This window comes from Diabrotica virgifera, chromosome 7 (assembly GCF_917563875.1).
Source record: "Diabrotica virgifera virgifera chromosome 7, PGI_DIABVI_V3a".
Classification (NCBI taxonomy): domain Eukaryota; kingdom Metazoa; phylum Arthropoda; class Insecta; order Coleoptera; family Chrysomelidae; genus Diabrotica; species Diabrotica virgifera.
The window spans coordinates 176,476,385-176,491,029 of NC_065449.1; the positions used below are offsets into that span (position 1 = coordinate 176,476,385).

General features: G+C 30.3%; 1 protein-coding gene across 2 annotated transcripts in view; it reads left to right on the forward strand.

Moving 5' to 3' along the window:
* The window catches only part of LOC126888790 (uncharacterized), a 77,420-nt gene extending 64,229 nt beyond the window's left edge, over positions 1–13,191 (forward strand). For both annotated transcript variants that reach the window (XM_050657163.1, XM_050657164.1), the window contains exon 4: positions 9,236–13,191. In XM_050657163.1, coding sequence (XP_050513120.1) covers positions 9,236–9,495 — 260 coding nt within the window. In that variant the 3' untranslated portion in view covers positions 9,496–13,191. The remainder of the gene's footprint in view (positions 1–9,235) is intronic.
* Positions 13,192–14,645: the final 1,454 nt, after the last annotated feature.

Below are 14,645 nucleotides of genomic sequence, written 5' to 3' on the forward strand. Positions count from 1 at the left end.
TATAAAAAGTCATCATCAAAAAATTTTTATATTTGTACTCGATTATCCAACATCATTTTACATATATATATATATATATATATATATATATATATATATATATATATATATATATATATATATATTTCAACTAATATTTCAACCTTGTTTCCTAACTGTTCAGCAAAGATTATATACCTGTTATATATATATATATATATATATATATATATATATATATATATATATATATATATAAACAAGGTTGAAATATTGGGGTAGCAGCAATCTCAAAGAAAACTCTTTATAATAATTCCAAGCTTTCGATAATGTTTATTATCATCTTCAGGAAACTACAAATATAAATATACAGTATTTAACAATTAGTCTAACTAAAATCAATAAAAATTGTTATCTTTGTGCCATCAAAAATCCAAAACACCATAGTTTTCTCTCACTAAACTAGGTGTCTAGGATCCCCAGAAACACAAAAACAACAAAATATTGCTCTGAGAAATGCAGAGCTAATACTCTCACTATAAACACCGCATATCACAGAACAACCTTACTAAAAAATTATTTATATGTTTTGGTACTTACATTATTTGAGGATGTAGAGCCTAGTTGTTAAATACTGACATAACAATGAAATTTTGTCTTGGTAAATAGTAAATAATATAAATTAAAGTAAAAACTATATAAAAACTTATAAAAATCTGAGTATAAAGCGATAAAAGCTAAAATATTTTTTAAAAAATTATGTATGTCTAATTGGCATTTTACAAAATGTCTAACAAAATGTTATGGATGTTTATTCATTTTTCTTTGAATTCATACGGAAACGTCACATTCACTGCATTTCTCAGAGCAATATTTTGTTGTTTTTGTGTTTCTGGGGATCCTAGACACCTAGTTTAGTGAGAGAAAACTATGGTTTTTTGGATTTTTGATGGCACAAAGATAACAATTTTTATTGATTTTAGTTAGACTAATTGTTAAATACTGTATATTTATATTTGTAGTTTCCTGAAGATGATAATAAACATTATCGAAAGCTTGGAATTATTATAAAGAGTTTTCTTTGAGATTGCTGCTACCCCAATATTTCAACCTTGTTTCCTAACTGTTCAGCAAAGATTATATACCTGTTATATATATATATATATATATATATATATATATATATATATATTCTCTATTTCATCTGTTTGATTTTATATATATATATATATATATATATATATATATATATATATAACAAGGAGAGGTTAATCATAGCTGTGTGTGTGGAGAGCTATATCATACTGATGACGACTAATAAGTCAGAAACACGTGTCTATGGTTGCATTCCATCTTGTGCATATTTTGTTTTTTATATATATATATATATATATATATATATATATATATATATATATATATATATATATATATATATATTGTTGTGATCTTGATTATTGATATGAGATAATATTTTTATATGTCATTTAATTTAATCAATGCATGAATAATAATCTAATTAATTTACCAGATCACATATCAATGTGTTTTCAATCTCAGGGCTTTTTATAAAATTAAGTACTTACATACGTGGCTTCTAAGTATTTCTTAATGGTTCCTAATCGGGATAGGAAAGAAAAGAGTAAAATAATAACACATATGGGTTACAATTGTAATCAAAATATTGTTTATTTTATTTAAATGGCAATCACTGCTTAATATTTGCTATATCTTATTATTCTTAAACATAACATTTACCTGGGAATCTTATTTCCTTTTGATTTCCAAATTGAAAGTTTTTATTAACATTTAACTATTATGATTTATCAGCAACAATTCTATTTAAGTTTGATGACTTTTCTGATATTATTGATTATGTTTTTTCAATTTTAAATGTGGTATTTACTACGAAAAACCCATACATTCATGTCCAAACAAATGAGACTGACCTTTTTCTGGTGCACTGAGAATGTCTTCACACAAGACCCGTTTCCTGCTATCCTTGGCTGCAATCAAAACCTCGTCCTGGCTTCCAGTAATGTTCTCCTCCGAAACTAGCTCGTATAGCTCTCGTTTCCTGCTTCTGTCGTGATGCTGTGTTCTACCTTTTTCGAAACTGCAATCAGCTACCGGGAACTCTTGGCTCAAGGAGGTTCTTTTACTCTCAACTTGGCCTACCTCTCGTTCTACGATAGATACTCCACACTCACGGAACTACACCAGCTTTCTCACTCTCCGTACACTACCGTCTACGACTCGACTTCACTTCTCGACAGTTCAAAACATTCTGCTCTCTATTTGTCATTCATTCCCCTACTTTCTCAATATCCCTTCCAGATTCACAAATCAAAATTCCACCACCAACTCTCATTCGCAGTATTCCTCAAAACCAATTTTTAAACTTTCTAAATATGCTTAATGGATTTCAAAGAAAATAGTTAATTCCCATTCTAAAATTACTTTCTACTAATTACAAAATTTAATGATCTATTATCTACTTTCACTAAGTCTTCTTTAGCATCGGCTAATGATTGAACCTTCCGCGAACAACGATAATGACCTATTTTCGATTTCACTTTAGTTTTATTTTAAGCGCATTGTTCCGAGTATCGTTTTAATCACTTCTTAAAATTAAATATAACAATTTGTTGTATACAGGTTGTTCTAAATTTATATGCCCGTGGTTGAGAAAATTGAAAATATTTTATATTAAATTGAATTCTGTTTATAATTATCTAATTTTAATTTTCATATCCAATAGAAATATAACAAATCCCCGCCTTGTATTCGATAAAATTTATCTGCATTTTTAAATAAATTTTCTCGAGGGCAAAACCAACTCCCTGTATATTTCCTTACTTTAATCTACGTCTTATACCCCTTCTTCTTGTATTACTCTAATTAGTCCCACCTGTAGAGTAATTGTTTCTTTATTTTCAGTGTCCTCATCCTGTGTTAGAGTGTCGGCTATTATGTTGTCTTTCCCTTTTTCCCATATCAATCTTCTGTCTTTTTCCTCAGATTTTTCACATACTTTTACCGTGTATTCTGCATCCTCGTTTTCATATGCCTCCTCTTCAAATGTCACTGTTTCGATCATATCTTTTTCGCTTTCATTTGTTAGCTTTATTTCTTCTTCTCCTGAGCTCATCTCTTCTTTTGAGGAATCCCAGTTTTCTTTTGCTTTTGATACTCTCAATTTTTCTTCTTCTGGGCTCAACTCTTCTTTTGAGGAGCCACAGGTTTCATTTTCTTTTGTCTTTTTCTGACTTTTTCTCCCTTTTCTTCTTTGTCCTTGCTTCGTTGCCAGATTCATTTCCACTGTTTGTTCTTTACCTGATTCGTCCGTATTTTGTTTCTCCTGTTCCTTGTTCTGTTCTTCTTCTTTTTCTTCTGTTAGATTCATCGTATTATTTTTAAAATCTATCACTACATGTTTTTCTGCCAATTCGTCAACTCCTACTATCATGTCATGTGACATGTTTGGCATTATTACACATTGTAGTGCATACATATTCTTGCCCAGTCGTACCATTACTCGTATGCCTTCATTTATAGTTGCCAATGTCCGTTTGTTTGCGCCCACTAAATTTACCCTAGGTATTTTATAAATTAAATTCGTTAAGTTAACTTCTTCTATTAGTTTTCTGTTGACCAATGTTATTTCAGATCCAGTGTCTATCATAATTTTAATTGGTTTCTCGTTGATAAATCCATCCACAAATTTTAAATTAACTCCATTTTTCTTTTCGTTGTTTCCTGCCAATTTAATAAACTCCTTGGGGTGACAAAAGATTCCTGTTTGATTTTTGGTTTTTAGTGAGCGCCGTCGTGAAAAGACGCCGGTTGCTCATCGTTGTTTATATTTTCGTCATAATGTCTCTCTCCGTCATATTCATCTGTCTGGGTATTATTTACTTCTCTTCTATTTTCGCTTGGTCTGTCGGATCTGTTTCGGTTTTCTCGATATCCCTGTTCATTTTGTCTACCATTATTTCTGTTTTCTTGATTTGAGCGTGTGGTGTTTCTATTCTGGTATTCTCGATTTCTGTCCTCATTCCATTGCCTATTTCTTTGTTCATAATTTCCTCTTCCGTTGTCTCTATTTTCGTTTTCCCTTCTGGGATTAAAATCTCGTCTTGTATAGTCCCTCCTATTTTGATTTCTATCTCTGTAATCTTGTGTTTCTCGGGGCCTGTAATCTTCTCGCGACCTTCTTGATTTTCTTTCTCTTAGACGTGATTCTCTTATTTGTAGGAATTGGCATAAACTATCTATGTCTTTGTAATTTTGCAATGTGATATGGTCTTCCAGCGTTTCTTCGAAATGTCTTGCAATCAGTTCGACTAATTGTTCCGATGAGTAATTATATTGTAGATGTTTTGCGTTATAGTAAATTTGTAATGCATATGTCCTTTCTGACATACCCATCCTATCATTGTATTTCCCATTTTGCAATTCCTTGTTAATTTCCAATTGTTGGACTTTTCCCCAGAAATAATTCAAAAATTTTTGTTCAAATTGTTGCCAACTGTCAAATTCTTCTTCTTTGCAATCGAACCATAGGCTTGCTTCATATTTTAGATGGTTTCTGATAGTTTCTTTTGCTGTTTCGAAATTTCCGATGTGCTGTATTTTCTTTTTCAGGCTATTTATGAACGGCACTGGGTGTAATCTTCTTACATCCCCGCCAAACCTTATCTTCACGTCATCTGTGCTATGTATAACATTTTCTCTTCTTTCTCCTACATTTTGTTGAATATTGATTTCCGTAATCTTTCTTTCCATTTCTTCTCTGATTGCTTGAATAGCGTTTTGCAACTTGTTTTCCAAACTTTCCATTTCTTTTTTCTGGCAATTCGTTATTTCCTTTATTTTGCTTTTGATTTCTTTAATCTCTGTCTCTTGTTGTCTCATATCGTTCTTGATTATTGTCAAACATCCTTTTACTTCCTTTTCATACTTTCCTATGCGTTCCTCCATTTTCTTGTTGTTCTCTTCTATTGCTTGTTTCATTTTTTGTTGTGTTTCATCCATTTTTTGATCCATTTTTTGTTGTGTTTCATCTATTTTTTTATCCACTTTATCCATTTTCTTTGATGTTTCTTCCTGATTTTTATCCATTTTTTGTTGTGTTTCATCCATTTTCTTTGATGTTTCTTCCATGGCTTGTTTCGTTTCACGTTGATTTTCATCCAGTTTTTGTTCCATTCTTTGTGACTGGAGTTGCATCATTTGTAATATTTTATCTATTCCTGATAATTCTTGCTGTTCTGATGCCATGATTGTCGTGTCTAAAATGTCTTCTTGGTCTGAATTATTCTCTTGATTTGAATGTTCTTTTTGTTTTTTGTTGTCTTTGCTTTGGCTTCTTGTCACAGACATTTGTTTTCAAGAAGTATTATCCCCGCCAAATATGAAATTTTACTAGTATGTTACCAAGACGACTTTTTCTCACCCAAATATTATAAATTGTCAATAAATATATCAAATGTAAATATCGTAAAAATAAAATATTAAATCAGTTATGTAAAATTTGTACCTAAAGAGATCTAAAATTTTATGTTATCAAATGTAAGTATCTCACTTTTTACCACAGGCATATAAATTTTCAAATACCGGCTTTACTCTTTCTATCCTTCAAATTTGCCACTAGAAATACTTTTCAAATGCCCTCCACGTTGGACGACAGTTGTTGTGATCTTGATTATTGATATGAGATAATATTTTTATATGTCATTTAATTTAATCAATGCATGAATAATAATCTAATTAATTTACCAGATCACATATCAATGTGTTTTCAATCTCAGGGCTTTTTATAAAATTAAGTACTTACATACGTGGCTTCTAAGTATTTCTTAATGGTTCCTAATCGGGATAGGAAAGAAAAGAGTAAAATAATAACACATATGGGTTACAATTGTAATCAAAATATTGTTTATTTTATTTAAATGGCAATCACTGCTTAATATTTGCTATATCTTATTATTCTTAAACATAACATTTACCTGGGAATCTTATTTCCTTTTGATTTCCAAATTGAAAGTTTTTATTAACATTTAACTATTATGATTTATCAGCAACAATTCTATTTAAGTTTGATGACTTTTCTGATATTATTGATTATGTTTTTTCAATTTTAAATGTGGTATTTACTACGAAAAACCCATACATTCATGTCCAAACAAATGAGACTGACCTTTTTCTGGTGCACTGAGAATGTCTTCACACAAGACCCGTTTCCTGCTATCCTTGGCTGCAATCAAAACCTCGTCCTGGCTTCCAGTAATGTTCTCCTCCGAAACTAGCTCGTATAGCTCTCGTTTCCTGCTTCTGTCGTGATGCTGTGTTCTACCTTTTTCGAAACTGCAATCAGCTACCGGGAACTCTTGGCTCAAGGAGGTTCTTTTACTCTCAACTTGGCCTACCTCTCGTTCTACGATAGATACTCCACACTCACGGAACTACACCAGCTTTCTCACTCTCCGTACACTACCGTCTACGACTCGACTTCACTTCTCGACAGTTCAAAACATTCTGCTCTCTATTTGTCATTCATTCCCCTACTTTCTCAATATCCCTTCCAGATTCACAAATCAAAATTCCACCACCAACTCTCATTCGCAGTATTCCTCAAAACCAATTTTTAAACTTTCTAAATATGCTTAATGGATTTCAAAGAAAATAGTTAATTCCCATTCTAAAATTACTTTCTACTAATTACAAAATTTAATGATCTATTATCTACTTTCACTAAGTCTTCTTTAGCATCGGCTAATGATTGAACCTTCCGCGAACAACGATAATGACCTATTTTCGATTTCACTTTAGTTTTATTTTAAGCGCATTGTTCCGAGTATCGTTTTAATCACTTCTTAAAATTAAATATAACAATTTGTTGTATACAGGTTGTTCTAAATTTATATGCCCGTGGTTGAGAAAATTGAAAATATTTTATATTAAATTGAATTCTGTTTATAATTATCTAATTTTAATTTTCATATCCAATAGAAATATAACAATATATATATATATATGGTTTTAGGTCTTTAAACTAGTTATTTTCACTTTTTGTGGATTCCGGGGAATGATGATAACGGTAGGGGTTGAAGGGGGTGAGTTTGTAAATTCTTGTATACCCAATCTTTCAACAATTAATAAGCAATAAAATATGCCGCCGCAAGCTACCCTCTATCTACTTTCGTTCCGGAAATATGAATGTTGGTTATTCTAGCTTAATATTAAGCTGGAATAGCCACCTGTTTCTCTGAAGGGGTTGAAGCAATAAATTTTTATTTTGCGTAATAAATTAGCAATAAAATATGCCGCCGGAAGCTGCCCTTTATCTACTTTCGTTCCGGAAATATGAATGTTGGCTATTCTAGCTTAATATTAAGCTGGAATAGCCACCTGTTTCTCTGAAGGGGATGAAGCAATAAATTTTTCATTTGCGTAATAAATTAGCAATAAAATAGCAAAAAAATATGGGGTAAGTCTCCTGGCTCCTTTATGAAATGGCTATTCTAGCTTAATAGACATGTGGGGGATCGGGTTTTAATATTATTCTATAGATTTTTGAAATTATTAAATACGTATTTTTCAGTTTTTTATTTGGAAGTGTATTTCTCAAAATAGACCGTTTCAATAATTTTTCTATTCTATCGGAATAAATTGATTTTTTCCGATTAAAGCACCATCTACCAACAATTTGAAAAAAATGTCCCAAATAAAAGTTTCCTTCCTTTGAACCTAACTACCAAATCGTTCATAACATATTCAAATCTGCAATAAAAAATGGGAGTTTCCGTTTAAGATTTGAAAATTGCCTCCCACCGCACCTCCTGGGGTGAGTATCGGGGGGGGGGGGTACATGTTTTTTATTTTTTTTTTGATCGTATGACCTTTTATAAAAAAATTCAGTTATTCATTACCAATTTACTATTTAAATATCACATTTCCAGTGTATAGGTTACATATAAAAACATAAAATTTGTTTGTTAGGTAATAATAAAAAATGTAAATGTGATGGAATTGCCGATTTACAACATACCTATTCTTTTAGAATATTCGTTAAAACAGATTAAAATTGACAAGCTTTATCAAAATTTGACATCTTACAGCATCAAATTTCCAATAAATGTTTCAAATCTATTGACCTTAGACAATATTATCTGTAACATTATATCAGTATGTAAAATCTATTAACATATTACTTTGTAAGCATCTTTGCGACATGCTAATAAATTACATTGTTAGACTAAAAAATTAAAAATAATAAAAATAAATAAAAAACAAACAACAAATAATATTAAAAAACAAAAAATCGTAATAAAATAAATAGAACTTAATAAAAATAATTGAATCCCAATAATATACCATGTATTATAACGTAAGCATTGGTTGATAAAACTCTAAGAAAACATGACTGGCCTTGTTACTTTGCCAGTGCTATTAGAAAAAAAAAATTATCAATTTACAACCTGAAGATATTCACACTATTCACACACTATTAGAAGAAATGTAGTTTTGTTTGTTGAAGAGAATAGTTAGTGTATTTTAAGATTTGACTGGACAAAATTTTCAATATTATTTCTAGTACATATGTTGTGTAAAGTTTAAACATAAGTGACTGTTTAAACTTTAAACTTGTAAATTCATTCTTCTTTGACATGCTCTCTTGGTTGCAAATGTTTAAAATACTCTCAAGATGAGATACCATATTAGCTCATAATTTTTTAAACGTTGCAACGCGTTGTTATATACTTCACTTGTTCTTTGTTACTATGTTTGGAAAATCTTGTAATCCATTTTAACCATACTTCCAGACTACCTAGACACCTGAAACTTTCAAAATAGCTCATAACTCGATAAAAATGAAATATTCAACAGCTTTTATATGAATTCATTAAGTTTTATTTTGAATTTTAATCCATTTTAAATGTAAATAATTGCAATGACATTTAGATCCGGTTGGAAAGTACGTAAAGCAATAGCGGATATAGCTCCGTTGACTGCGGATCGAGAAGTCCCCGGTTGAACCCCAGGTGTTCCATATTATTATTTTTTAAATATGTGAGTAAACATTTTCTGTGATTTATATGAGTTTAAGGCGATTACAAAATTGTTTTAAGACATAGAAATTGAAACAATGAAATAGTTTATAATCTTATATTTTGTCCTATAAATACTAAAAATTTAGTATTAAAACGAGTTCTTTTTTATGAAAGTGTAATTATTTTAACTTCATTTTTAGGTAAACTTTTAGTAGTAACTTTCGCTTGGGATGGAAATTCTTTACCGGGAAATGAATACTGGTTTGGAAGTTTAGCGTCAAGTTCTGATCCAGCAGCTGCCTGTTCCACCCAAGTTGCTGAAATTCATAATCCTCACATAAATCCGTACATTTCTGGAGAAAATTTGAGGATAGTTACTGATGGAACAGTTGTAACACTTAAAGAATATATAGAGAAGATCGGATCATCTGTGCAGTGTGATGAAAGAAAGAGTGATTAATTAAGTGAGGGAACAAAATATACATTTATATGTATGTATATATTTTTACTAGTAAGCTACTAGTTTATAAAACTCGAAATAGTTTTTTCGTACAGAGTTTGGTAAAACGTACACTGCTCTCATGTATAAAATATTGTTTAGAAATTATATATTTTGATAAATGTTTTTACTGTTAAATTTTCAATGTTAAAAGTGCGTACCTACCTATAATAGTCGGTTCGCTCATCTCATACACAACTGTAGTATTTTTTTTTGCGAAGTTAGTTACATTTTGACAGACTAGCCGTGGTTGGAAATTACTATATAACCAAGTACACGTGCTCATTGCCAATATTAGAGAGATATCGCAAAGGCAAAAGTTAATACCGTGTCAAGACGTAAATAGCGGATAGCGGTCTATTTCAACACATACATCAAGAGAGTTATCTGAAGCAAATGTTCTAGGACAGGGTTTAACGTTATTATAACAACCGGCATTTGGGATTAAATGTAACCTAGAAATTAATGTTTAGGAATACTGTCCTGTTTTTTTATTGAAAAATGAATTTGAATATTGAGCAGGTAGACATGCATTTTAATTTTAATGATTTAACTAACAATAAATATAAATAGGCAATATAAAAATAATATAAAATATCTGAATAGCTAATATCATAAGCACAAAAAGATTGTATACAAAATAAGAACACACGTGTTTCTCAACACAGAAAAAAAGATGATGATTCACAGCTTTTAGTTTATAAAATTTGTATTCTATAAATTATTTTTATGTTTCATCCCAAATGTCAAATTAGCGTTTAACGTTATTACCATCCCTTCCCTTACCAACCGGTATTAGCGTAACATTCACTCTGCGCTTGCGTACATGTCAAAATAGCGTATAATTCCGCTATTAACGTGCGATAAAAATGCACTTGCGATATCTTTCTATATGGCTTTTCATCGGCTCTCGTTTGTTTCGAGCTTCTGCCATATGTTGTGTAATCCGTGTATATTAATATATACAGGGTGAGTCATGAGGAACTGTACATACTCCTACATCGTATAGAGGCTCCTATGGGGAATACCAAATGACCATTAAAAAGTGTCTGCTCCCATTGTTTAATAATATACAGGGTGAGTTTCGCATTTTGACAGAAATTTGTATTAGTCATAATTTTTGAACGGTCAGATCGATGTGTCTCTTATTTTGGCCAATCGTTACACTATTACCACCTAATCAACTAATTTATTCAAACTAGAAAAAAGTCAGGTCCGGCTTTAAAAAAATTAGTTCGTTTGGGTCTTAGAAAAAATTTCACCTTGTATACGCTTTTTGAAAACTCTAATATGAATTTTACAAATTAGACAAATAGGCAATTAAAATGGCATATTTATTTTTTTCCGCACACGATTACTTAATTTTTTATAAAAAAATAAAATTTCACTATGAATTAAAAGTTTGGTAAAGTGAACCATAGATTTAAAAAAAATAACTTTTATTAAAAAAATTAATTTTTTTTGCACAAATAAGTAATTTATGTTACCATCCAATTAACTGATTTATGCAAACTAGAGAAAAATCAGGTCCGGATTTAAAAAATTAGTTCGTTTTGGTCTTAGAAAAAATTTCACCCTGTATACGCTTTTTGAAAACTCTAATATAAATTTTACAAATAAGACAAATAGGCAATTAAAATGGTGTATTTATTTTTTCCCCACACAATTACTTAATTTTTTATTAAAAAATCAAATTTGTTAAAGTCGGAATTTTAACTTAAAAATGAAAAAAAAATGAACTCACGGTTTAACTCGCTACAACTCTGTTCCATTTTAATATTTTTTTTTTGAAATTTTTACAGCACATACCTCTTACCATTGTGAAGACTATGAAAATTGTTGTAGACTTTCAGTCTTCTTGTAAAAGCTGCAAACTTGTAAATCGCAAAAATTAGGAGGAAAAATTTAAAATTTATCAATTTGATCACGTCTATGTTAAACTATAGAGTCCAAAAGAAGTGTTATGGGAAGTTTTAGATCTAGACGTGTTATAGAAAAAAAAATGGTAAAACTTTTAATTTTAAGAAAAACGTTGTTTTTGTAAATTAATTTTTGTAAAAAAAGTTAAAACTTTGCCAAACTTTTTGCATAGTCAAATTTGATTTTTTAATAAAAAAATAAGTAATCGTGTGGGGAAAAAATAAATATGCCATTTTAATTGCCTATTTGTCTTATTTGTAAAATTCATATTAGAGTTTTCAAAAAACGTATACAAGGTGAAATTTTTTCTAAGACCCAAACAAACTAATTTTTTAAATCCGGGCCTGATTTTTTTCTAGTTTGAATAAATCAGTTGATTTGGTGATAACATAAATTAAATATTTGTTAAAAAAAATTCATTTTTGTAATAAAAGTTATTTTTTTTTAAATCTATGGTTCACTTTACCAAACTTTTAATTATTCATAGTCAAATTTGATTTTTTTTTTATAAAAAATTAAGTAATCGTGTGGGGAAAAAATAAATACGCCATTTTAATTGCCTATTTGTCTAATTTGTAAAAATCATATTAGAGTTTTCAAAAAGTGTATACAGGGTGAAATTTTTTCTAAGACCAAAACGAACTTATTTTTTAAATCCGGGCCTGATTTTTTTCTTGTTTGAATAAATCAGTTGATTGGTGGTAACATAAATTAAATATTTGTTCAAAAAAAAATAATTTTGGTAATAAAAGTTAATTTTGTTAAATCTATGGTTCACTTTACCAAACTTTTAATTCATAATCAAATTTGATTTTTTTATAAAAAATTAAGCAATCGTGTGCGGAAAAAAATAAATATGTTATTTTAATTGCCTATTTGTCTAATTTGTAAAATTCATATTAGAGTTTTCAAAAAGCTTATACAGGGTGAAATTTTTTCTAAGACCCAAACGAACTAATTTTTTTAAAGCCGGACCTGATTTTTTCTAGTTTGAATAAATCAGTTGATTAGGTGGCAATAGTGTAACGATTGACCAAAATAAGAGACACATCGATCTGACCGTTCAAAAATTATGACGAATACAAATTTCTGTCAAAATGCGAAACTCGCCCTGTATATTATTAAACAATGGGAGCAGACACTTTTTAATGCTCATTTGTTATTCCCCATAGGGGCCTCTATACGAGGTAGGAGTATGTACAGTTCCTCATGACTCACCCTGTATACAGATTATACAACATGACAGAAGCTCAAAACAAATGACAAATCGATGAAAAGCCCTATTAGGAGTAAACAAACTTAAATAACATAAATCTTAAGCCAATCCGTAATTATTTATTGACACAATATTATAATGTGTTGATAACAAATGAGAAAATTATTTATTGTACAGAATAAAAACATTTTGAGGAAATAAATTTCACAAAATGGTATGAGTTTAGTATACATACTATTTCTAATAATTCTTCTTTTTTAATAAAAGAGTAAGTATATTTGAGCTGTTAATAGTATGAGGCAGGAATTTTTGTGTTGTATATTTCCTAACTCTGAATCTGTCAAAATGCGTCAGAGTTGAGCGAACGTACTTTAGGAAGTTTTCGTAAAGAAATAAACTATAAATATTGTTGAGAAATTATATATTTTGATAAATGTGTTTTTCCGTTTTTATTATAAACTTTCACAATTAAAAGATAGGTGTAAGATTTTGTAAACAAATAAACTATTTTTTTATTGTTATTGATACGAGTTTTTATTGTTATTAGGAAAATAAGAAAAGCTGGAATATACCAAGGAATAAGTAACTCTTAATCATCAAATCAAAGTGTGAAGCGGAAATCAACGAGTCACAATTTGGTTTTACAAATGCTCTGGGCACAAGGGAGGCAGTGTTTTGCCTGCAAGTATTAGTACATAGGTGTAGAAATATGAACAATGATATCTACATGTGCTTTGTAGATTATTTGAAGACCTTTGGCATTGGAATTGATCATAAGAACATCTGAATTGTGACAAGTCTCTAATGGAATCAGGCAGCTAGGGTGAATGGCAATTCGTTCACAGAGAGCATTGATCAGAGAAGGTGTGCGACAGGGATGTGTTCTCTCCCCTCTCCTTTTAATATTTACTCCGAACAAATTTTTAAACAGAGACATAAACATCAATGGAGAATTCACAAATAATATCCCCATATTAGGCGGACGATACAGATACTTGCCATCAGTAGTATTGATGAATTCCACCATCTTATGGACAGGGTACAAAGAGCGAGTGAAGAGGACGAAGAGTGAAGCAAGAGGACTTAGCCTCAACATAAATAAAACAAAATGGATGCTGGAAAGCAAAACTCAAAACTTGCCAGACAATTGATAATAAAAAACCAATTAATTCAACACATAGACTCATATGTAAGTTTACCTTAAAACAGTCGTCAACTCGAAATAAGACCAATCAACCGAAATACGATCTATACAGAGCAACATGTAACAACATGAGAAATATATTCACCCATTGCGACACATCTCTCCCGCTAAAATGCGATGTATTTTTAGTCTTGCTGGATTGCGCAGAGGCCTGGACAATAAGGAAACACTAACGAAAAGGCTAGACATTCGAAATGTGGGTATACGACGTATCCTCAAAAAATCCTGCACAACCCACACCACAACATAGAGGTATTGTGCCGAATGGGAAAACAAAAAGGAATCTCTTTCACAATAATTAAGAAACGGAAACTTTAATACCTTGGTCATGTTATGAGACATGATAAATATCGTATAGTTCAACTGATAATGGAGGGTAAAATAGACAAACGTGGACCCGGCAGAAGAAGATGCACATTGCTTCAAAACTTACGCCAATGGTTTGGACTAATATTGGTCGAGTTAGGTACATATGCCGTACGACGCACTGGTGTGTTTTGAAAATAATCTGTTATAAAAAGGAACATTTATTTACTAATACAAAACAAAACAAGAAACAGAAAATAACATAAAACATAGGTATATAAAACAAGATTAAGGTCTAAAAAATATCTAAAAAATAAAAATCTAGAAAGTAGGGGGAACACCGAAATCTGGTAATTAAGTACTAATTTTTACACGTTACAGAATTTTATGTACTGTTACTAATATTTACAATTATTACAAAACCAAAAGATATAGACACCCTATCGGGACCAAAAGTCGTAAGTT